General features: G+C 37.0%; 1 protein-coding gene across 1 annotated transcript in view; it reads left to right on the top strand.

Annotated features, from left to right (window-relative positions):
- LOC126183822 (retinoid-inducible serine carboxypeptidase-like) overlaps positions 1-27,592 on the top strand; it is a 142,570-nt gene that overhangs the window by 62,378 nt on the left and 52,600 nt on the right. The window contains exons 3-4 of the mRNA XM_049926078.1: positions 4,608-4,838; positions 26,258-26,368. Coding sequence (XP_049782035.1) covers positions 4,608-4,838; positions 26,258-26,368 — 342 coding nt within the window. The remainder of the gene's footprint in view (positions 1-4,607; positions 4,839-26,257; positions 26,369-27,592) is intronic.

The raw sequence follows: 27,592 nt of genomic DNA, 5'->3' as shown, positions 1-27,592 counted from the left end.
TTCCGCCAATTTAAGTTGGTTTTCGCCTTTCACTATCGATGTACTCCCCTTGTCCCCTGTATTTCATCCATTTGATCCTTTTCATGATTTTTTCCCATGCATTTGGGTGTATTTTTATGAGTTTTTCGGATGTAATTTTACGTTATTTAAGTATTTTTTTTTATGTTTTCTAACATCACCATGTATTCTTGCTCCTCCCATCTGCATCAATACAGCAAAGTTTCCTTATCCATAGCCAGAACCCAGTGCCACATACTGTTACTGCATTCTTGCTTGATACAAGGTATCCCCCAAATGGCCTTACCTCAAAATTATCCATCTCCAACTGCCACCCTTCCTTCCACAGTGACCTCCATCTGTTCAGATTCTGCCAGTCCTTAGACCTTGTAGCAGTTCCACCTGCTTTTATTTCTTTGGTTGTTGTTCTCAGTGTTCACGTAATGTGTTGCTACATTGGCTGAAAAATGGGGTTTGTAATTTGGACACTAACTATGGTAAATAATGTAGCCGACCGATGCACAGTCTTTTACTTTTACTCTTTACAACCCCCCACCCATACACATTTAATATGGCAAGTGCGCAATTGTTTAACTTTTGATAAGCCTCAGTAATAGGTTACAGATGAACCTACACATACTGCTACAATAGTTTACTGTTGAATATCTAGGAGCAGTAAGGACATAATCGCAAAGCTCACAGTTCTTGAAGAATAAAAAGGTACTTATGGAGCAGACACTGTCAGTCTTTTAATACATGGCCTAATTGTTTAACACTTATTGCACTGTTAAACTGATGCTTTTTTATCATTCTAAGCAACACAAATTCCTCGTCTGAAACTCGGCCATGGACTGACTGTCTCGTGAACAAAATTGAGGCCCTTATGTATATATATCATCACAATAATAGGTACTGAACTACACATTGTTTAAAATTAAATTTAAGGAAATTACAATTAAAACATAACTCATTAAATTAACTGAATACATTGAAAAATTCCATATTTTTAACAGTTTCTTCTACTACAAGGTTTATGCCAACTTATTTGTTTAAATCATGAAATTAACATATGTAGTTACACAAACAATACTTTTGACAAAGCTGTTAAATACTTTGTAATTAGTTAACGGCTGGATTTGCTAAGGCATGTTTTTGAATATATGCAAATAGATCATTTAAAATTACTATTAGTTTTTCCTCCAAATGTTTATACTTAGTGCAGAATTTACATTTGTTTATATGTCAACAATAGAATTTATGAAACAATTACTGATTTGGCCCTATAATGAAAGATACTAACTAGTAACAGTCAAAATAAATTAGCAAATTAATTACATACATAAAACTAAGCACAAAACTAGATCTAGTGTTAAATTCTTTAAAACTGAGACCAACCTTTCTCCTATATAAAAATGCAGATTGTATTCATGTATGTTCATGGTAATTGGTTAAAATTGAAAAAAAAAAAAAAAAAACGAATTTAAGGAGGTAGATGGCAAAAATAAAAGGGGAATTAAAAATATCCCTACTTGCTTTGTCACAACCTCACAAACATAGTCCTACAAAACCATATCAATCAAGCCCAAACCTCCTTACAATACCTTCTTTACATCTATAAAATTCTCCTTTTATGCAACCCCAAATTCCTGGATCCCATAACGAACACTGAAACCCTTGTTCTCCAGCAAATAGAGTGACATGGTCAACACTGCCTCAAAAACCTCTCCACACTGTTAACTTCCTATTCCCACCTTGGACTACCACTGTTGACCACCTTTACAACAACCTCCAAACTTCCCCCATGTCCCCTCATAGCTGACAAACCCTATCTTGCAGACCTACTACATTTACCACAGACCCAAAACACAATCATGAACCATTCCTCCAAAAGCCTTATTCCTGCAAAAGTATCAGTCCCTTCCAAAGGCCTCACCTTTTACCCCACCCCCAAATTCAATCATGAAGAGCTTGTTAAAGACCTTCTCTCCTTCTCCCAGTCCTTTCAGTGGAAACACTTTTTCCCCACCAACCCTACCAACCAGACAAACCCAAAGACCAATGTTTAACCCTGCCTGACTAGTTCACTCCTTTATCGAACCATGATCCACCATCACTGCTGCCAAATCACCCCTGTTAAATTTTCAGAACTTCTTAACTTCAAATCTTGCTTCATCATAATTCCACAAATCCCTCAACATACAAACAAACCCTACATCCACAGAAAGAACCACAATCCACCACCTAAAAACTGATACTAACCTCATAATCCTAACTGCTGACAAAGGTTCCACCATTGTTGTTTCAATCCACAGGGTTACCTGGCAGCAGGGATCTACCAGCTGTCAGATTTATCCACCTACAAACCGTGCCACAGTGACTCATTCCAGAAATCCAGCAGAATCTCCAATCTCTTGTCAAATCCTTAGTTTCATTAGAGAACCTCTCCCTGTAGTCCATCTCTTTCCTCACTCCTACCACTCACCACACTCCTGCCTTGTACATGCTTCCTAAAGTCCATAAACCTGAACACCATCTCCCCCATTTGCTTCACCTGGCCCTACTCAACCCAACAAGCAATTGTCTTCAAAGTTGACCTCCACTTCAAAGAAAGATGGCTACATCAGTGCTACTGTCCATATCAAACCTACCAACCATCAGCAATACCTCCACTTTGACAGCTGCCACCCATTCCATACCAAGAAGTGCCTTCCATACAGCTTAGGCACCTGTGGCTGTCGCATGTGGAATGATGAGCAGTCTTTCTCGAAATATACTGAGGGTCTCACTGAGGCCTCTACAGATTGTAATTACCCTCCCAACATTGTAGAAAAACAGATTTCCCATGTCTTATCCTTCCAGTCACCCACCACCTCCAAAAGTCCCATGGTCCAGCCAAGAGGAGCATTCCACTCATGACTCAGTACCACCCAGGACTGGAGCAACTGAATTACATTTTCCACCAGGATTTCGACTACCTCTCATCATGCCCTGAAATGAGAATGTCCTACCCACAATCCGTCACCCCCCTCCCACAGTGGTATTTCTGCCACCCACCGAACCTACACAGTATCCTTGTCCATCCCTACTCAACCTCTCCTCCCAACCTTTGTGTCATGGCTCATATCCCTGTAACTGACCTAGGTGCAAGTCCTGTCCCATTAATCCTCCCACCACCACCTACTCCAGTCTGGTCACAAACATCACCTATCCCATCAAAGGTAGGGCTATCTGTGAAACCAATCATGTGATCTACAAGCTAAGCTGCAACCACTGTGCTGCATTCTATGTGGGGATGATAAGCAACAAGCTGTCTGTCTGTATGAATGGCCAGTGACAAACTGTGGCCAAGAAACAACTGGAGCACCATACTGAGCAGGCTGCTAAACACAGTGTTCTTCATTTAAGTGACTGCTTCACAGTCTGTGCCATCTGGATCCTTTCCACCGATTTCCCCTGGCCTCCGTCTATCCTCCCGACTGCATCTAGCTGCCATACCTTTTCTCCACTCATCCATAGACTCTTCCACTAACAGCACTTTACCATAACCCCCCCCCCCCCCTCTGCCCTAGCCTCCTCCTTACCCCCTCTCAGTTGGCTCTCCCATCATGCATTGCTGCTTGCAGTCTGGCTTCAGCTGCCAGAGACTGTGGTCATGTTTAGTAGTTGCATTTGTGTGTGTGTGTGTGTGTGTGTGTGTGTGTGTGTGTGTGTGTATGTGTGTGTGTTTTGCCTATTTTTGGCAAAGCCCTTATTGGCCAAAAGCTAATTTTGTGACAGTCTCTTTATTGTGCCTATCTGTGACTCAGAATCTCTGCTATTTGGTGAGTAGCAACTATCCTTTTCATTATATAGCTAATCTTAAGCGTGTGTGGTTACATATGATAATTTCACTCTAGTAAGTTTTTCAACACCAGAAACAAATTTCTTGAAACAGCTATTTTTACCTATTATTCAGCATCACATAATATAAATGTAGCACATACTAGCTCATTAATAAAGGTTGTCTAAGTACTATACTATTCAGATTACACATTTCAACAATTTATTGCTGTCTCCAGATGTGACAATTAATCCACTGGCAGCTTTGTCCTGATGTATAAAAATTCAATTTATGCACACTGAACACCATGAAATCATATAAAATATGTGAAGAAATTATTCATGTACCACCCATGGTAAAAAGACATATTTTATACCATTTCATGACATGCAGAGTGTGTATCTTGAATTTTTATACATGACGACAAAGCTGTTAGTGAATTAATTGTCAAATCTGCAGTTGGCAATTATCTGTCAAAATGGGTAATGTGAATAGTGTAGCAATCAGACAGTCTTGAGTAAAAAAAATGTTTTATAAAAATTTATAAGACTGCATGCTTGTGTTTGACAATATGGCAGTTCTTAAATAAATATAGCTAATCTTTTTAATACTGTGTACATTTTGCTCTGTGATCATGTTATTCTGTATGTGTTATTGGATATCACAAGTCACTCACACCACATTCTATATGATGGTGTGAGACATATTTGTTACATTCAAAATTTGATGCCATGGACTATGAATTAAACAAGAATGATTTATGGTTTCTAACATTTATTTTCTTTTGTAGGTTCATAAGGTGAATGTATTATTTATAGATAATCCTGTGGGAACAGGATACAGTTATGTGGACAGTAACTCCTTGTATACAACTACAAATGCAGAAATTGCTGCTGATTTACTTACCTTTATTAAGGCATTTGTGGAACAGTACCCCACTTTTCAAACTGTTCCACTCTACATATTCAGTGAATCATATGGTGGAAAAATGGCGTCAGAGTTTGCCCTTGAACTGTACAAGGTTAGTGTTAAATTACACATATATATATCTTCTGTTACATGATTCAGTTTTGCTTTCATCAGTATATTTTATTTCTCTAGTAAATTTTTACTATTTGAAGATGTATATTTCCTCCGCGTCCATGTATGTTAAGTTTGGCTATGGTACTGGAAATGATCTCTCTCTCTCTCTCTCTCTCTCTCTGTGTGTGTGTGTGTGTGTGTGTGTGTGTGTGCGTGCGTGCGTGCATGCGTGCGTGCATGCATGCATGCGTGCGTGTGTGTGTGGGTGTGTGTGTTAACATTATCAGTTAATGCAACTGTGAGCTTCAGTCTGGAGTAGTAAAGCTTGAGCTACTTCAACAACAGCAAGGAGAACAAAACGAATAAGAAAGAAGAACAAAAATACAGCATTACTGATGATCCTAATTTAAACTAAAGGTATGCGATGTTGCGAATATGACTCCCAGTTATCAAATCATAAATATGCCTGATCTAAAAATTTATCACCATAATGTGCAATCCCTGCATAATAGTATTTATGAAATTAACTCATTGTTAACAGATTAACGTAAAGATATTTCAGTGTTATGCATTTCTGAGCACTGGCTTAACCCAGAATTAATCCAGAATACAAAAATAAATAAATTCATTTTTTCTTTTTACTACTGCAGGAAAAACAGCAAGCAAGGTGGGGTGGCAATTTATACAAAGGAATGCAGACTTTGTTCCCTACCTGACTTAACTAGAACAAATATCGAAAAGGATTATGAAATTGCAGCTATAAAAATTATTCAGTTCAACCTGGTTATTGCTACAGTTTACTGATCACCATCTGGAAATTTTGAACTTTTCTTAAATAAAATGCAGTCAATGCTAAATAAAGTAAATAAAATGGATTTGAGTTCATAATCTGTGGTGACTTCAAAATTGATTTCCTCACAAATAGTGGAAATAGAGAGACCCTTTTGGACCTTGCAACATCCTATTATTTAAAGGCAGAAGTAAAAGCTGCTACCTGAGTAACAGAAACTCCCCAAACAGCTCTAGATCAATTTCTAGTCAAGAAGAGTTTACACAACACTTTACTAAAATTTTTCAATGCAGGTTTTTTAGTGACCATATTTGCTCAGATATTAAGCATAAAAGTAAAAGGCAGTTTTATTAACAACATGTCTTTAAGAACCTCATGTAGATGTTATTATCAGGATAATGTAAACTACTTCAACTGTGTATTACAGAAAGAAAAATGGTCAGATGTGTACAAAATGACTGACACAAGTGAAATATTCAACACCTTCATTGATTCTTTGAAATTGCTTTCCCACTGAAAACTGTAACCATGTAACAATGTGGGGGAACTCTAGAACAAACAGCTGGATCACAAGGGGAATTAGGGTTTCATGCCAGAAGAAAAGACCACTTTATGAAACATGTAACTCAAAAAATTCCTCACCTGAAGTATGCGCACACTATAAAAAATACTCCAAAATATTGAGTAAAGTAATAAAAGCAGCAATGATAATACATTATGATGAATATATTGCTAATTCAGCTAATAAATTAAAGGCTATGGGGAGTGTTACAAAAAAAGTATCTGTAGAATACAGACAGTCTTGCAAAAAATATAATACTATCACAAAACATAAAAAAGTAACAAACCCCTTAGAAGTAGACAACACATTTAACAATTTCTTCACAGATCATTGCTGACAATATGTTACAATCAAACTTACATAAGAGCACCCGGGCAAATGAATATAAAATAAATGCATGTAGAGGAGCAATGTACATGAGTTCTGTTTCACAAGATGAAGCAGCTAAATCAATGAAAGGGCTAAGAAGTTCCAACTCTGCAGGCACTGATGGTGTACCACAACAATATTAAAGAAGAGTGCATGAAACCTAATTGAAAAACTCACACGCTTATGCGACTACTCACTTCAGCAGGCGCTTTCTCTGATGTACTGAAAACATGAGAAGTTATTCCAGTATATAAAAAATGTGAGAAAGGAAATGTAAATAACTACAGAGCCATCACAAATTCCTCCTGCATCTCTGAAGTATTAGAAAAAGTTATGTCTGGCATACTTACAAAGTTTATAAAAAAAAACAACATCCTATATAATGAACAACATGGATTCACATCTTGTGAATGACTTCCTTCAGGATAATGACATCGCTCGACTAGAGTACCCAGCATGTTCTCCTATCGAACATGCCTGGGATGGATTGAAAAGGGCTGTTTATGGATGATGTGACCCACCAGTCACTCTCAGTGATCTGTGCCGAATTGCCATTGAGGAGTGGGACAATCAGGACCAACAGTGCCTTGATGAAATTGTGGATAGAATGCCGTGACAAATACAGGCATGCATCAATGCAAGAGGATGTGCTACTGGGTATTAGAAGTACCACTGTGTACAGCAATCTGTACCACCACCTCTGAAGGCCTCACTGTATAGTGGTACAACATGCAATGTGTGGTTTTCATGAGCAATAAAAAAGGCGGAAATGATGTTTATGTTGATCTCTATTCCAATTTTCTGTACAGGTTCTGGAACTCTTGGAACCAAGGTGATTCAAAACTTTTTTTTATGTGTCTATTTTGGGGTAATTCATCATTAAAGGAAAAAGTGTTCGTTGCACAAAAGTGTGTAATCAGTATAATAGCTGGAGCCCAACCTAGATTGCCTTGCAGACATTTATTTAAGGAGCTCAGGATATTCACAGTACCTTCGCAATCCATATATTCACTTATGAAATCTGTTATCAATAACCCATCCCAGCTCAAAAATAATAGCGAAGTGCATAGCTACATCGCTAGAAGAAAGGCTGATCTTCACAATTCTGGGTTAAATCTGACTTTGGCTCAGAAAGAGGTGAATTATACTGCCACAAAAATCATTGGTCACTTACCAAATAGCATTAAAAGTCTGACAGATAGCCAACCAACATTTAAAAACAAATTAAGAAATTTCTGAATGACAACTCCTTCTACTCAATAGATGAATTGCCAGATATGAGGTAGTAACTGAAAAAAAATATATTATGGAAAGAAAACTTATGTTAAACTGATACATTTCACATCATTATGAAATGTATTCATGATCTATGGAACAAGAATTAATGTAACATAATGTAACACTGTACCACTCGTGAGTGTGCTACACATTAAAAGTTGCTACCAAGTGTGCAAATGTTCCTTTAAAAGGAAGATTCATAAGTATTACCAAGTTCAATTCTCATATCACAGGAAAAATGAGTGATATTTCATTAAAAGAGCTGAAATCACCAAAATTGAATAGGATTCCAGGACTAATTGGGAACCTCATCAGATTGTATATAGAATTTGCAGCTGACTGAACACCACATTCAACCATAATTTAGAGAAAATCCTTCATTCAGAAAACCATGCCTAATAGGTTAAAAAATGTACAAGTCACATATGTCTACAACTAAAGTAGTTTAACAGAAGTGGCCCAGAAACTAACACTCATCGTTGTTGACATCTTTCTATTGTAGTATCTTATAACACATTCTGAGCTGAGACATAATGAAGTTTCTTGAACAGAATGACCACCTCCATGTCAGCCAGTATAGATGTGCATTGGTACCTACATACATACTCTGCAAAACACCATATGATGTTTGGTGGAGGCTACCCTGTACTATTGCTGGTCACTTCCTTTCTTGTTCCAGTTCCAAACGAAGTGAGGGAAAAATTCCTGTCCATATGCCTCTGTACAAGCCCTAACTTCTTGTGTCTTTCCTTTGTGATCCATGTGCGAAATGTATGTTGGCAGCAGTCAACTGAAAAAGAATTTCACCATCCCTGCAGGGATTCCTGTTTGAATTCCCAAAGCATCTCCATAATACTTGCATGTTTTTCAAACCTGCTCATAATAAATGTAGCAGCTAGCCTATGAACTGCTTTGATGTCTTTCGTTAATCGGAACTGGTGTGGATCCCGAAAGCTCCAGCAGTACTCAAGAATAGGTTGCACTAGTGTTCTATATGCAGTCTCCTTTACAGATGAACTACACTTTTCCAAAATTCTCCCAATAAACCAAAGTCAACCATTTATCTTCCCTGCCACAATCATCACATGCTTGGTCCATTTCATATTTGCTGTGCAAAATTACACACTAATATTTAAACAACATGACTGTGTTAAGCAAGACACTTATAATATTGTATCTGAACATTACAGGTTTGTCTTTCCCGACTCATCCACAGTAACTTAATTCCACAGACATGGGTCGTTAGATTAGATTAGATTAGATGTACTTTTCAGCCCATTGACCCATGGTGATGAGATCCTCCAGGATGTAAAACATGACAGAAAACCAAGTGTACACAGCATATATTTACAATGAAAAATATACATGCTAATGTGCCTTCCACAAATCCAAAGTGAAATGATCATTATGGATGTGGAATGAGTCAAAAAATATTTAACATATTTTTGTTTAAAAGATACTAAATACTAAATTGAAAACTCATTTTACAACACTTATTTAGAATGATCATATTAATACACTAACACAAGTCAGATTGTACTAATACTTACATTATTTGATATTATTAGTAACACACACACACATAACTTAATTCTACTAAGAGATTGGCACTGGATTAGAACAAGTTGTCTACCAATAAATCCATTACGCTCCTCTAAAGCCAAACTGCAATGATAGTAAAGTTTTGAAAATGTGTGGTTCCTAAGTAATGGATGTGGAATGAGTCAAAAAATATTTAACGTCATAACATGTAAGCTTTCACAGCCGGCATCTTCATTAATTAAAACTTCCAGACTAAATTGCCGTGGTCCATATATAAAACTTCTTCTCCTTCCTGATGTTTCGTTGCCTACTGCGGGCAACATCTTCTGAGGTGAGTCAGCGACTGGCTGCTAGGCACTGGTGGTCCCGCTTATATAGAGTGCTTAGATGGCGCCACCACTTGTCACGTGCTTTCGACTTTAAAACTATCTCTGGCTAGTGCATTCTCTCTCGATTACAGGTAATCGATTGTTACTTCATTGGTACAAAGTCGACTGCAATATCTTGTCTAGTTAATAGAAAAGAAGAAGGATTGAAACTAGACAAGATATGGCGGTCAACTTTGTACCAACGAAGTGACAATTGATTACCTGTAATCGAGAGAGATGGCACTAGCCAGAGATAGTTTTAAAGTTGAAAGCACGTGTCGAGTGGTGGCGCCATCTAAGCACTCTATATAAGCGGGACCGCCAGCGCCTAGCAGGCAGTCGCCGACTCACCTCAGAAGATGTTGCCCGCAGTAGGCAACGGAATGTCAGGAAGCAGAAGAAGTTTTATATATGGACCACGGCAATTTAGCCTGGAAGTTTTAATTAATGAATATTTTTGTTTAAAAGATACTAAATACTAAATTGAAAACTCATTTTACAACACTTATTGAGAATGATCATATTAATACACTGACACAAGTCAGATTGTAGTAATATTTACATTATTTGATATTATTAGTAACACACACATATAACTTAATTCTACTAAGAGATTTGTCACTGGATTAGAACAAGTTGGCTAGCAGTAAATCCATTATGCTCCACTAAAACGAAACTGCAATGATAGTAAAGTTTTGAAAATGTGTGCTTCCTGAATAATGTTTGGATCAAATTAAGTGACTTTTGAAGATTATTCTTATTTCTAGTGTTGATTCCATGAACTGAGCTGTTGATTTGAAAACAGATATACTTGTAATGATAAATTTCATCAACGAATAAATATATTGGGAAACAATAATTAATATCCTGGGTTCCCTAAACAAGCTCATGGAAGACATTTTTGAGTCCACACATTTTTTGGACACACAAAACTTTAGCATTGTTTTATGGGTTACCCCAAAAAATGATCCCATATAACATATTTCATTTTTATATCCCTATGCTGACAACATTGGCATTGCGAATATAAATATGTTTAGGTGCTTCAGCATCTCTGTGGTATGTTCCTCACATTTCAGTTTATTATCAAGCTGTAATCCCAAGAATTTAACACTGTCCATTTCTTCTATGTGTTTGTCATCATATTTTAGGCAAATACTAATGGGAAACTTCTTACAAATTCTGAACTGCACACAGAATGTGTGTGTGTGTGTTTCCAAAGTTAAGTGACAAAAAAGTGGCTGGAAACATTTATTAATGTCCCCAAAAGTTTCATCTGCTTCTGAAGCTGAATGGAACTGGAATGGTAGCTCAGCGTGTCCTCTGTAATGAAAAAACTGAGTGAATGGGTCAGTGATGAACATGAATGGATATCATGGGATGTCCACCCCAAACAAATGCAACAAATGATAATGAACAAAATGAAATAATAATAATAATAATAATAATAATAATAATAATAATAATAATAATAGAAGTGGTCAACATCACTGACTGACATGCAGGGGGCCTGGGTTCAGTTCCTGTCCAGTTCAGAGATTTTATCCACTTGGGGACTGGGTATTGTATTGTTCTCATTTTCATTTCATAATCATGATGTAAGTTGCCGAAGTTATCTCAAATAAAAAGACTTGCACTAGGTGGTTGAACTACTCCAGATGGGGTCTCCTGGCCAAAAATGTGATATAAACATTTTTTTCATGAAAAATTTCATTAACCAATTTTCTGAGACTACACTTGATTTGCTATTTATTGCAATGTTTGTATCTTCTGCAGACAAAACAAACTAGACATATGATAATGTTACTGAATGGTCATTGATATACACAAGATAAAATAATTGTCCTAAGATGGTACCTAGTGGGACACCACATGTGATTAGTTCCCAGTTGGATGATACCTGATATCTTGATACATGATTCTTTCCTAATGACACCCTTTGTTTCCTATCAGAGATATAGGATTTGAACCATTTTGCAGCATTTCCTGTTGCAATTTAATATTCTAACTTACTTAAAACAACATTGTGAATTACACAGTGAGATGCATTTGACCAGAACCATCTGAAATTCAATATGTGACTTTCATAATATGTTATTTGCTGTTAGATAGTTAAGAAAAGATTGCTGGAAAAATGAAATTGGATAGACATTTGGCAGTATTTCCTTATCTCCTTTCTGAAATAGAGGCTTCACTTCAGCATATTTCAGCTATTCAGGATATGTTCCACTGATTAACAACTGGTTGGACAGATAGCTTAAGGGGAGTTGGAATGCCGGAAAATGGAAAAAATTCACATTTTCAGTTTTTAACCTTATAACTTAATTTGAAATTTTCTGCTTAAAATGGTGCAAAATTTGTTAAGAAATTCCAATTGGAAGTATTTTTATTTAATTTTTCAAAATTACATGTGCGCCCAGCAAAGTTACCCATCTTGTGATTTGTACACATTTAAATCTTCGCATTTCCGAAAACATTACATATAGAAGGCTGTGGATTTCACTCTTCAGTTGTAGAATCTTTGATCCTTCCATAGGTACCATTGTTTTTACGACTAGCTGTGTTTATTGTTCAGTTTTTGATCTGTGAGTGTTTGTTTTGAGCCTCGAGTTTAGTTTGTCGCTCATTTGGAGTTTGTTATCTGTCTTGTTTTGACTTTCAGTGGTGAGTGCGTAGTTTCTACGATGCCTAGGAGTGCATCATTATTTAAAAAGCGAAAGTTTCGCGGTAATAGATTTACAAATAACGTTTGTTCAAGTGATTCTGCTTCAGCACCTGTTGATGCTGGTGAAAGTTCTGACGTTTGTACAGCTGAGATGTGTGAAGGAGACACGCCCACCAGTGCATCAAAAAAGAAGTTATCAAACTGTGCAAGTGAAATTACAGATGAAGCTTCTAATGAACAATATGTTTTAGTCGACTTTCCTGTTTTTACTGAGTTTATGAAGAAATGTTTGTGTTGTAATCTTTGTGGAGGTTCTTTTGATATGAACATAACAAAATCTATAGGACTTTCCTGCAAAATTGCTATAGTTTGTGCCAGTTGTGAAAATGAGACCTGTTTTTGGAGCTCTAAAACATGCAGTAGCAATTTGTTTGAGAGTAATATCAGGCTAATGTATGCAATGAGAGCAATTGGTAAAGGACATACTGCTGCTCAAACATTTTGTGCCATAATGAATCTTCCACCTCCACCTGCTAAAATTGACAATTACACTGAAGTGATAGGAGATGCTGTTCAGTCTGTAGCAGATTTATCAATGAAAGCTGCTGCCAGTGAAGCAAAATATATAAATGAAGGAAACCCAGATATCCCTGTTGCTTTTGATGGAACCTGGCAGAAAAGGGGTCACACATCCAAAAATGCTGTTGCTACTGTTACTAGTGTGGACAGCGGTAAAGTTTTGGACTATGAAGTGCTCACTAAACATTGTTACCATTGTGCATCTGGTAAGATAGAAGCAGCTCACATATGTAGCAAGAATTATGAAGGTACGAGTGGAGGCATGGAGGCTGCCGCTGCTGTGAAAATGTTTAGCAGATCAGAAAAAGAACGGGGAGTATTTTACACAAAATTCCTTGGAGATGGGGACTCCAAGGCATACAAAAGTGTTACAGAATCCATGCCATATGTCAATAAGACAATAACTAAACTAGAATGTGTCGGTCATGTTCAGAAACGAATGGGCACTCGTCTAAGGAAACTGAAACAGAATCTGAAGGACAAAATTTTGTCAGATGGTAAAACCATTAGAGGTCGCCTGTCAGATAAAATTATAAATGAATTACAACAATACTATGGTATGGCAATAAGAAATAATGCAAATAATTTGCAGGAAATGAGACAAGCTGTATGGGCCACATATTTACATCGATCATCAACTGATGATAATCCTCAACATTTTGCTTGTCCAGATGGTCCTCAGTCATGGTGCAATTATAGAAAATCTCAAGCTACTGGGGATCCTTATCACCATAAAAATTATATTCCATTGGCTGTTATGGAAGTAATTAAACCAATATATAGAGACTTGGGGCATCCTGATCTTCTGCGAAAATGTCTTCATGGTTGTACCCAGAATCAAAACGAGTCGTTCAACAACCTCATTTGGACTCGTGTACCTAAGAATGTATTTGTTGGGATAAAAACATTGAAATGGGGAGTCAGTGATGCTGTTATTTCATTCAATGATGGTCATATGGGTAGGCTAAAGGTCATGGCAAGGCTCGGCATTGCTCCTGGTATCAACACCATCAGAGGTCTTCAGCTTCTGGACAGCGTGCGAGTAAGGAAGGCTCAGTATGCAGCTGAATTTAATACAAAAAAAGCAAGGGCAGCAAGGAGAAGAAAGCTTCTAGGTGAAGAAGAAGAACTAGAAGATGACCCTGATTACTCTGCTGGACACTTTTGATAATAGAATAAAAGGTATTTGTGAATTTTCATAATAAATTACTTTAATCGCATTTTCTGGCATTTGACATTTTTAGTGTTACATGTACCTTTATCTCATAAACCACTCAACCAACAACATTCAAATTTTCAGAAATGCTGCAAAACAGTTCAAAGAGGCCACTGAACTAGAATCATGACAAGAACTGGCTTATTCTCTGAACTAGGGAAGTTTATGTTATACTTTTTCCAATAAAAAATGGCTTAATGGTAAAAAATTCATAAATACTATACCAACAAAAAGAAAACATTGGTTCTAGTTCAGTGGGCTCACAATATATGCTGAAAACCTCTGCCAGAATTTCAAAGTTCTGAAGATAATAGTTCCAAAGAAAAAGGTACACAAAGTTAGCAAATTTAACATTGGCGAGATAGGGCATTCCAACTCCCCTTAATATGTTACTAAACTCAAAATCAGATTATTTAAGTAGCATTGTTGATATTTCATCATAACCACTAGGTTTTTTTTTATATTAAAGATATGAAATGCTTGTTGAAAAGTTTTGCAACATTGCACACATCTGTTACCAATGTGTCATTTACTCTTAATGCTATTTGCCCCTCTTCTTGTCTGGTTCTACCTGTCTCCTCCTTCACCATACCACATATTGTCTTTATTTTGTTATCTGATGTGATTCTCTTTTTCTTGTAATGCACTTGCTTTGATGTTTGTACCAGTATTACTATCTTTAACGTCTGGCATTATATCTTGTAATGTGTTGCAGCATCAACTTCAAAGTTGTTTCTGATTAACACATACAGTTTCCTTTTTGTTCTACCAGCTACTTTTATTTCTTGATTAGTCCATGGAAAATCCAAGATGGAATGTAACAATATTATGAAAAGAGAAGTTGCTACTCATCGTATAGCAGAGATGCTGAGTCACAGATAGGCACAACAAAAAGACTGTCACATATTAGGTTTGGGCCAGTATGGCCTTCATCAAAAATAGACAACAGATAAAAACACACACACACACACACACACACACACACACACACACACACACACACATGACTTCAATTTCTGGCAACTGAAGTGTGGCTTCAGTTGCCAGAGACTTCAGTCATGTGTGTGTGAGTTGCATTTGTTTTTGCCTGAGTTAATAGAAAAGAAGAAGGATTGAAACTAGACAAGATATGGCGGTCAACTTTGTACCAACGAAGTGACAATTGATTACCTGTAATCGAGAGAGATGGCACTAGCCAGAGATAGTTTTAAAGTTGAAAGCACGTGTCGAGTGGTGGCGCCATCTAAGCACTCTATATAAGCGGGACCGCCAGCGCCTAGCAGGCAGTCGCCGACTCACCTCAGAAGATGTTGCCCGCAGTAGGCAACGGAATGTCAGGAAGCAGAAGAAGTTTTATATATGGACCACGGCAATTTAGCCTGGAAGTTTTAATTAATGAATATTTTTGTTTAAAAGATACTAAATACTAAATTGAAAACTCATTTTACAACACTTATTGAGAATGATCATATTAATACACTGACACAAGTCAGATTGTAGTAATATTTACATTATTTGATATTATTAGTAACACACACATATAACTTAATTCTACTAAGAGATTTGTCACTGGATTAGAACAAGTTGGCTAGCAGTAAATCCATTATGCTCCACTAAAACGAAACTGCAATGATAGTAAAGTTTTGAAAATGTGTGCTTCCTGAATAATGTTTGGATCAAATTAAGTGACTTTTGAAGATTATTCTTATTTCTAGTGTTGATTCCATGAACTGAGCTGTTGATTTGAAAACAGATATACTTGTAATGATAAATTTCATCAACGAATAAATATATTGGGAAACAATAATTAATATCCTGGGTTCCCTAAACAAGCTCATGGAAGACATTTTTGAGTCCACACATTTTTTGGACACACAAAACTTTAGCATTGTTTTATGGGTTACCCCAAAAAATGATCCCATATAACATATTTCATTTTTATATCCCTATGCTGACAACATTGGCATTGCGAATATAAATATGTTTAGGTGCTTCAGCATCTCTGTGGTATGTTCCTCACATTTCAGTTTATTATCAAGCTGTAATCCCAAGAATTTAACACTGTCCATTTCTTCTATGTGTTTGTCATCATATTTTAGGCAAATACTAATGGGAAACTTCTTACAAATTCTGAACTGCACACAGAATGTGTGTGTGTGTGTTTCCAAAGTTAAGTGACAAAAAAGTGGCTGGAAACATTTATTAATGTCCCCAAAAGTTTCATCTGCTTCTGAAGCTGAATGGAACTGGAATGGTAGCTCAGCGTGTCCTCTGTAATGAAAAAACTGAGTGAATGGGTCAGTGATGAACATGAATGGATATCATGGGATGTCCACCCCAAACAAATGCAACAAATGATAATGAACAAAATGAAATAATAATAATAATAATAATAATAATAATAGAAGTGGTCAACATCACTGACTGACATGCAGGGGGCCTGGGTTCAGTTCCTGTCCAGTTCAGAGATTTTATCCACTTGGGGACTGGGTATTGTATTGTTCTCATTTTCATTTCATAATCATGATGTAAGTTGCCGAAGTTATCTCAAATAAAAAGACTTGCACTAGGTGGTTGAACTACTCCAGATGGGGTCTCCTGGCCAAAAATGTGATATAAACATTTTTTTCATGAAAAATTTCATTAACCAATTTTCTGAGACTACACTTGATTTGCTATTTATTGCAATGTTTGTATCTTCTGCAGACAAAACAAACTAGACATATGATAATGTTACTGAATGGTCATTGATATACACAAGATAAAATAATTGTCCTAAGATGGTACCTAGTGGGACACCACATGTGATTAGTTCCCAGTTGGATGATACCTGATATCTTGATACATGATTCTTTCCTAATGACACCCTTTGTTTCCTATCAGAGATATAGGATTTGAACCATTTTGCAGCATTTCCTGTTGCAATTTAATATTCTAACTTACTTAAAACAACATTGTGAATTACACAGTGAGATGCATTTGACCAGAACCATCTGAAATTCAATATGTGACTTTCATAATATGTTATTTGCTGTTAGATAGTTAAGAAAAGATTGCTGGAAAAATGAAATTGGATAGACATTTGGCAGTATTTCCTTATCTCCTTTCTGAAATAGAGGCTTCACTTCAGCATATTTCAGCTATTCAGGATATGTTCCACTGATTAACAACTGGTTGGACAGATAGCTTAATATGTTACTAAACTCAAAATCAGATTATTTAAGTAGCATTGTTGATATTTCATCATAACCACTAGGTTTTTTTTTATATTAAAGATATGAAATGCTTGTTGAAAAGTTTTGCAACATTGCACACATCTGTTACCAATGTGTCATTTACTCTTAATGCTATTTGCCCCTCTTCTTGTCTGGTTCTACCTGTCTCCTCCTTCACCATACCACATATTGTCTTTATTTTGTTATCTGATGTGATTCTCTTTTTCTTGTAATGCACTTGCTTTGATGTTTGTACCAGTATTACTATCTTTAACGTCTGGCATTATATCTTGTAATGTGTTGCAGCATCAACTTCAAAGTTGTTTCTGATTAACACATACAGTTTCCTTTTTGTTCTACCAGCTACTTTTATTTCTTGATTAGTCCATGGAAAATCCAAGATGGAATGTAACAATATTATGAAAAGAGAAGTTGCTACTCATCGTATAGCAGAGATGCTGAGTCACAGATAGGCACAACAAAAAGACTGTCACATATTAGGTTTGGGCCAGTATGGCCTTCATCAAAAATAGACAACAGATAAAAACACACACACACACACACACACACACACACACACACACACACACACACACACACATGACTTCAATTTCTGGCAACTGAAGTGTGGCTTCAGTTGCCAGAGACTTCAGTCATGTGTGTGTGAGTTGCATTTGTTTTTGCCTGAGTGTGTGTGTGTGTGTGTGTGTGTGTGTGTGTGTGTGTATTTTTGACAAAGGCCCCACTCACCGAAGGCTAATTTGTGACAGTCTTTTAGCTGTGCCTGTCTGCGACTCAGCATCTCCACTATATGGTGAGTAGCAACTTTCCTTTTCATGATATTGTTATTTATAAAAATGTTGTATTTTTCATTCATGCCATGAGTGCTGTATATGTCACTCCAGTTCATGTCTTTGAGAACTGTCCTAAAACAATCAATTTTTGACTTCCTGACTACCCTCAGATTTAATAGATTTTATATTCTGTTCAGTATTAACATTTAACAAAAGGAACAGCATCTCATGGCCTGAGAGGCTACTGATTATTGGTTTTGTAATATAATTTTGTTCATTAGACCTTTCTATAAAGATATTATCAACAACAGCTTGTGAACAATTAGCTACCCTAGTTGAAAAGTTTGTGGTAGGAATTAAGCTGAATGATAGTGTTACTGATTCTAATAAGTTCTTACTGAGAGACTCTTAAATAAAATATATACTAAAGTCACCAGCAACCACTGCTTTTTGTTTCTGTTTTTTGTTGTTCAATAGGGTGTGTCATGTGGTTTATGAACAGATTAAAGCTACCTGTAGGTGCTTGGTATACATTTACCATTATGAAGTGTTTGTTATGAAATTCTACTTCTGCATACACACTTCCATATGCTGCTCTAAGAAAACTTTATTAGTGTCTAAGTTGGTTTCTTTCTGTCCTCCTTATTCTAAAAAGGTGCTGTTATGGACCCTACAACCACTAGTATTTTATCACTCATGACAGTGTCACCCCCCTCTTACACTTTCTGCAGTTTGCACAGACAGTTTACCCTTCCATTTCCTGATGGTGTGAAGGCCATGCCTAGCGTAATCCCATCTGCTGGGACAATCAACATCCATTCCAACTCAAAATTAACTCCTCTTAAAGAAGACTTAAATGAGGTTGGTCAGGGCAACTGAGAGCAGATACATACTAATTAATTGGTATGTTTCATGCAAAATTCAACTTGCAGTTCACTCTTGAAATCCATGGATCAACCTAGTCAACTGTATGCTGTACTCCTGGACTCCTGAAAAGCATTTGACTCAGTATCACACCAACAATGATTAACAAAAGTTCCATCATTTGGGATATCAAAGAAATTATTGACTTGGTTGAGCATTTTTCGGCATGCAAGACACAGTATGTTATCTTGGATGGAGAGCCAATGACATAAATAGAAAAGCCTCACCTTTCCCCCAGGGAATTGTGTTGGGGTCCTTGCTGTTTGTGTTGTATATTAACGATCTGACAGACAATATTAATAGCACCCTCTGACATTTTGCAGATGATAGAATTATGTACACTCAACAGCCAAAGAAACTGGTATATCTGCCTAATACTCTGTAGGGCTCCCATGAGCATACAGAAATGCTGCAACACGATGTGATGTGGATTCGACTGATGTCTAAAGTAGTGCTGGAGGGAACTGACACCATGAATCCTGCAGGGCTGTCCATAAATCCATAAGAGTATGAGGTGATGGAGATCTCTTCTACACAGCACATTGTAAGGCATCCCAGATATGCTCAATAATATTCATGTCTGGGGAATCTGGTAGCCAGCAGAAGTGTTTAAACTCAGAAGAGTGGTCCTGGGGCCACTCTGTAACAATTCTGGACATGTGGGATGTTACGTTGTCCTGCTGGAATTTCCCAAGTCCATCATATGCACAATGGACATGAATGGATGCCGGTCATCAGACAGGATGCTTACGTACATACCATTTGTCAGTGTCAAATCTAGACATATCAGGGGACCCATATCACTCCAACTGCACACGTCCCACACCATTACAGAGCCTCCACCAGCTTGAACAGTCCCTTGCTCACATGCAGGATCCATGCATTCATGAGGTTGTTTCCATAGTCATACATATCCATCCACTCAGTACAATTTGAAATGAGACTCATCTGATCAGGCAACATGTTTCCAGCCATCAACAGTGCAATGTCAGTTTTGATGGGCTCAAGCAAGGCATAAAGCCTTGTGTCATCAAAGGTACATAAGTGGCCTTCTGCTCCAAAAGCTCATATCAATGATGTTTCATTGAATGGTTCCCACGCTGACACTTGCTGATGGCCCAGTGTTGAAATCTGCAGCAATTTGTGGCTGGCTTGCACTTCCGTCTCACTGAACAACTGTCTTCAGTTGTTGTTGGCCCAGTTCTTGCAGGATATTTTTTCGGTCACAGCGATGTTGAAGATTTTATGTTTTACCAGATTTGTGATATTCACAGTACACTCATGAAATGGTCATACAGGAAAATCCCCACTTCATCGCTATCTCGGAGATACTGTGTCACATCACTTATGCGCCAACTATAATACCATGTTCAAACTCACTTAAATCTTGATAACCTGCCAGTGTTGCAACAGTAACCAATCTAACAACTGCACCAGACACTTGTCATCTTATATAGGCATTGCCAATCACAGCACCGTATTCTGCCTGTTTTACATACCTCTATATTTTAATACGCATGCTTATCTCTTTCAGGGGCAGTGGTTATCAGTGTTAACCACATATTTTTTGACTCTTTGAGGGGCAAGAATTTTTTAAAAAATGAAAACACGTGATTTGTCAACATTATAAAACTTCTTACCAAACAAAACAATTTTTTAATACAATTTTAGAATATTTTGTTTACTTTTCTAATTACAGTCAATTAAATTGTGGTTACCTCTGTTAACCACCGCCCATAATATTCATTAGTTACTTATTTGTTGATAAATTTTGAGAGGTAAATTTTGAACAGTTTTCTTAGGAAATTATTTACACAAACAACTCAAAAGTATATCATTATTAAGAATGAAATGTTTGAAAGCAAGTGTTGCCTTTTTGTAGACAAAGAGGTACATTACACGAAGAACACATCCACACTGTTCTAACAGGAACAGCACGTGTGCTGCATACTGCACATCTTCTTGAGGTGGCCTGTTTTGGCTGATGTGGACTACCTTCCAATCTGATTTGTTTGTCCGAGTGTGGTTTATGTTTACTGAGAGTTACGCTCTTCCCTTTTTCACTTAGGCCACTGCAATGGACAGTTGCCTTGGCAAGCAGTCCTTGGTACACTTTCCTTCAGGAGTCTTTATTTGTGACTTGTTCCATTTCAGTTTCTTTGTGTATGATAAACACATTCACTAAACACATATCAATAAAGTGGAAAAAAAGCCTATGCCACCATTTTTTACTTTTGCGATCACAACCATAGTCTCCTTTTAGATGATCAAAATCGTCAACAAAATTCATGCTCCTGTTATAGTCACTCAATACACAGGGACATGCCACTACAGTAGTTGATCCATATTTTTCCTTCCTATTTACACTTGAGGTGTCACCAGGATCGTGCAAATCAGAGATCAAATTCACAGCTTGTTTGTCCATTCACTTCTAAAATGCTACACCATGATTGCTGACTTTGCTGTCAAAGTCACCTTGTTTCACCTTTTTATCTTCCTTCAGTTTTGGGAGGAATTTACATCTAGGGGTCACAGTTGCAACTGCAAATGTTTTCTGGGCTTGTGGTAGGACAAAAAGATTATAAGATGTGAAGAAATTATCCATGAAAACAATATGATTTTTGCCATAAAGTTCTTCACATAAATGCAGTCCCAGCTCAGACTTCTCTGTAGCTAATCTTCCAGTACAAATTTGGAACTTCAAATTATAAGCAGATTCATCACACAGCATCCATATTTTATAGCCTCTTTTCACAGGCTTGTCCATCATGTATTGCCTCATTGAGCTTCTGCCTTTAAATTTCACCATTGACTCATCAATTGCTACTTTTTGATGAGGCTGATAGCACTGTGCAAACCTTTTATTCAACATTTCAACAACAGGCATTATTTTAAAAAGCTTGTCAAAATTGGCCTGTTCCCTTTTATGCATCATCGAGTTGTCATTTGAATGGATATGACTGAGGAGAAAACTGAATCGTTTTACAGTCATCAAGTCACATATATATGACTCATTTAAATCTGGAGATAAAGACCAATAATCTCGGTTCTAGGCGCTACAGTCTGGAACCGAGTGACCACTACGGTCGCGGGTTCGAATCCTGCCTCCGGCATGGATGTGTGTGATGTCCTTAGGTTAGTTAGGTTTAATTAGTTTTAAGTTCTAGGCAACTGATGACCTCAGAAGTTAAGTCACATAATGCTCAGAGCCATTTTTTAATAATCTCAATAACTTGGTATTTTTTTGGCACTCATAAACAAATTGATGCCTAAGAACACCCTCTCATCTTCAGTAGTTCGGATGAAAGGCGTTCCATTTTGTGTGGTGTACAAATTGGTGTGAAATGTAATGTTGTTGTTGTTATGGTCTTCAGTCCTGAGACTGGTTTGATGCAGCTCTCCATGCAACTCTATCCTGTGCAAGCATCTTCATCTCCCAGTACCTACTGTAGCCTACATCCTTCTGAATCTGCTTAGTGTATTGATCTCTTGGTCTCCCTCTACGATTTTTACCCTCCACGCTGCCCTCCAATACTAAATGGTGATCCCTCGATGTCTCAGAACATGTCCTACCAACCGATACCTTCTTCTAGTCAAGTTGTGCCACAAGCTCCTCTTCTCCCCAATTCTATTCAATACCTCCTCATTAGTTATGTGATCTACCCATCTAATCTTCAGCATTCTTCTGTAGCACCACATTTCGAAAGCTTCTATTCTCTTCTTGTCTAAACTATTTATCATCCATGTTTCACTTCCATGCATGGCTACACTCCATACGAATACTTTCAGAAATGACTTCTTGACATTTAAGTGTAATATGTTTTACAATTTCATCAGTAAAAAATTCTCAAAATATTTTATGTGGCGATGGATTTGACATCTCTGTAAAAACAGCTGTAGGGCCAATTTTTTCCACAAAATTAGGCAGTGCTTCAACTCTGAAATTTTGACTCCATTGTGGACGATCATCCTGAACAATGGGTACACTTCCAGATTCACCAGAGGTACCAGAATGATTTGGGATGTTTGGCTGTATATGTGAAGAATTAACTGTCACAGATGCCGTTGCTTTAGCCAGTGGTGATCTTAAACATCTAGGCATGGACAGAGAAACTGATTCAGAGGCAGACAAATCATCATTTGATGGAATTGTAGCCATTCAAGGTTGTTTATTATCACACAAGTAATGACTACTTTCTGATAAATTATCATCTGCTTCATTGCTACTCCCTTCAGAAATGATAACACAATATTATCAGTCAGGTTCATATGTAGGATCAATGTCAGAGTCTTCTAACAAACTTATTTCACTATCTGAGTCTGATGGAAGGTCCTCGAAAAGCAGTTCTTGTATTTCAGCATCATTAAGACACCTCCTAGCCATACTGAATGAAAGCTGTATCCCAGTTGTGCGGCGGTTAGCAGCGCTAACCTAGATTAAAGTAACAAAAATATGAAATAAGTAAACTTGTTTCACGTAACTATTGCACTGGAGGTCATTAGCATGAACTAAATTTACATATGAAAATACTTACTTGCAAATGAAAGTGGTATATATGGGCCAAATTTGAACTTCAAAACGTACACCAACTAAATGGCACGAAACTGCTGCAAGGCAACAAATGAATTGTGCTGTACCAACAATAGGAAAGCAAAATGCGTGATATCCAATGCCATGTCATCTAGGTAGAACTCCCTCAACTATCTGTGTGGCTCGCAGTGACAACTAATGCCCCATTCGGTCACCAGGTGTCATAAAATAGGTGGTTAACACTGATAACCACCACCCTTGAAAGAGATAATGCCTGGTGATAGTCATTGCCTCTCAAAGAGTTATACCAGTTTCTTTGGAACTTAAGTGTATACTGAAGCATTGTCTGAATAAAGGTGCATGAATGTTCAGCTAGATCTTGATCAGATTTCAAAGTGGTACAAAGATTGGCAACTTGCGTTTAAAGTTGAAAAATGTAAAAGTATACTTTTACAAAATGCAAAAATGTTAGTGTCATGTGTCAACAATGTCAGTGATTCACAGTTGGTGTCTGTCAACTCATAAAATACTTGGAAGTAACAATTTTTGGGGATGTGAAATGTAATGGTCATGTAGGTACATTGTAGGTAAATCAAGTAGCAGACTTCATTTTATTGGTCAGGTATTGAGAAAAAGTACCCAGCCTACAAAGAAGGTGGATTACGAAATACTCAATCAATTATTCCTAAAATATAGCTTTCCCAGGGAAGTGTGATAACACCGCTCTTATTCCCTACATATATAAATAAACTGATAGACAGGGTGAACAGCAATCTGCTGCTGTTTGCTGATGATGCTGTAGGGAATGTGAAAGTGTCGTCGTTGAATGACTGTAGGAGGATACGAGATGACTTAGACCAAATTTCTAGTTGGTGTTATAATGACAGCTTGTTCCAAATGTAGAAAGGTGTAAGTTAATGCAGATGAGTAAGAAAAATAATCTTGTGTTTTTTGAAGACAGCATTATTAATGTGCTGCTTGACAGAGCCGCATCAATGAAATATCTAGGTGTAACATTGAAGAGTGATATAAAATGGAATTAGCACATAAGGACAGCAGTTGAGGAGGTGAATGGTCAACTTCAGTTTACTTGATGAATTTTAGGAAAGTGTAGCTCATCTGTAAAGGATACAACTTATAGGACACTAGTGTAACCCATTCTTGAGTACTGCTTAAGTGTGTGGGATCCCAACCAGATCATAATAAAGGAACACATCAAAGTAATTCAAAAGTGTGCCACTAGATTTGTTACCAGTGGGTTTGATCAGTATGAAAATATTATTGGGATCCTTCGTAAATGCAAATGGAAATCCCTCGATTGAAATAACTGGCATTTAAGGCTGACTGAAGAACAATTCTATTGACACCAATATACATTTTGTGCAAGGACCACAAAGATAAGTTAAAAGAAACTAGGGCTCATATGGAAGCACATAGAGAGTCATTTTTCCTCACTCCATTTGCAAGCAGAACAGGAAAGGAAATCTCTAGAAGCAGTACAAGGCATCCCCTGCCATGTACCATATGATGGCTTATGTAATATGTATATTGATGGAGAAGTGTGTGTGACCCATACCAAACAGCAGTAACAGGTGATACGGAACGCATAAAAAGAAGGGCAGTGTGAATAAACACAGATCTGTTTGGCTCACAGAAAAACATCACACAAACACTGAAAAAACTGAAATGGCAGACCCTTGAACGGTGACATCAACTGCCTTGCAAAACCCTACTTCTAAAGTTTCAAGAACCAGCATTAAGTTAAGAATCTAGTAATACACTACAGCTTCCTAAAAAAAGAAATTTCCAAAAGGATTCGGCAAACACAAAAAGACAATGTTAGATTAAGTACATCATACACAGCTGCACATAGGAAGTCATTCTTCTTGTGCTTCATATACAAATGGAACAGAAAGACACCCCAATATGTTGCACAGTGAGAGGCACTCTCTGCCATGCACTTCACATTGATTTTGCTGAATATGGATGTAAATAAAAATTAAAGTATCATAATTTGATATTTGCAACTAGACTTAATCTTGTAGAATTGTTAGGTGTCCAGGCGGGTACCATCTTATGTTCTCCACGATAGTTTGGCACAGAAACTCATTTCCATTCTCCACTCTGCTCATGTTCGCATTTTATATATGTTGCCCATTACCCCCGCTTTGAATATGTTCATCTGGAACCACCTGAAGATGGCAATGAGTATGTTTGCAGAAATATCATGGGAAACTTACGATGTGGTATGGGAAGACACTTGAGAATTCTACAAGTTAGAAATACTTCACAAAAACATCAGACTGTGTAGTCATAATATGATTATAATGTAAGACCAATTACCAAACATTTAAAAAAATTAATAGCAGGGGATAACTTCCCTCTAAATTCTGCCCAGCGCTCACCTCCCCCATTTCCTATGAGGTCAGTAGAAAATTTGTATTCACAAAAAATGGCTTTTATTTGTGTGTCCAGAAAAATGTATATTCAGTATTATATTAAAATAGAATCAATGTAATCCATTTCAACATTTAAATTAACTTCTAGCCACTGGGTATAATGCTGTGTATCAATATTTTGACAGGCAATACAAGCTGGTGAAGTGACAGTCCCACTTAGAGGAGTTGCTATGGGAGATTCTTGGATTTCTCCCATAGATTCAGTACTCACCTGGGCACCATTTCTTCTGCAAACTGTAAGGAATCCATTGCCAGTTTTGTCTTTAAAATGAGTTAATTATAATCATATATTGTTACTAGTACCATGTTAACATTAGATGATGAACTGTGAAACAATCACATTTACTCTGGTGTAAAACTAAAATTAAAATCACTAATAAAATCTTAAGGATTAGAACTGACAAAAGTCCTCCACAAGAGCTACAATGTTCAGGTCTGAAAGATTAAATTAAGAAATAACAACTTGGATATCAGTGCACTACTGTAAACAGCCTCAGTGAAAGATCCTTAAATTGGTTTTTGGCTTTATGTACTTCTTATTATTTTGTTCTTTTGCCACTTTTCACATTATGCCTGATGTTTTTCAAGTACTCTTAGTAAAATTTATGTGCAAATTTTCACAATAGCCTTGCTATAGCTAATCTACTCATCCTCATTGAGCCAGCATTTCACACTTTATAGTTTATGAAGACCTATAGTAGTATCTGTCTGTTAACAAAGCAAGTTTCTTACACACATAGTGAACTGTGTGTATGGAGGAATAGAGATGTAATTTTTTAGACAGAACTTGTGATCTAGTCTAGCAGCCATACTGCTGGTCACTTGAGCTACTGAGTTGTTTCTTCTTCTTCTTCTTCTTCTCTCTCTCTCTCTCTCTCTCTCTCTCTCTCTCTCTCTCTCTCTCTTTCATTTTTTTTATCAACACTCTCAGCAGTGATTACTAATGTGCAAAATTTTAAAGATGTTCTAAATACAATTTTCACTTCATACATGCTTCTTTATCTGTCATGAAAGGCAGACACAGTGTAGGAAAATCAGTAACATAATCATTGGGCCTAAAATTTAAATTTATTGGGAAGTGATAGAAATAAACTTACACTGACGTTAGAGTTAGAAATCAAACAAAAATAACATGTGTGTAGGGTTTAGGATCACTCATTGGAATGTGTAATGTTGCTTTCCTCCATGCTAGAACTGTTTTTACGTAAAAGAGATTCCGTGTTCTGTAATAATTTTACCAAGTCTTTCTCCAAAAAACAACAGATAAGATCTCTTGAAGATGCCTCTGTAAACATGTATTTACTATATTCTGCAAGTTTCTCTATGAGAAAAAGCCTTCAGGAGTACAAAAAGTTTCTGGAAACACATTATTAGGCTAAAGGAATATCCTCAGATGCCTTTCTTGTGTTGGATTTTCTTATTAAGTGGTTTATCTTGAGAAATTTCCATATACTGGTGGA

This window comes from Schistocerca cancellata, chromosome 1, assembly GCF_023864275.1.
Source record: "Schistocerca cancellata isolate TAMUIC-IGC-003103 chromosome 1, iqSchCanc2.1, whole genome shotgun sequence".
NCBI classification, from domain to species: Eukaryota; Metazoa; Arthropoda; class Insecta; order Orthoptera; family Acrididae; genus Schistocerca; species Schistocerca cancellata.
Note: the sequence above shows the minus strand (reverse complement) of the source record. Positions and strands in the feature narration are given on the sequence as shown.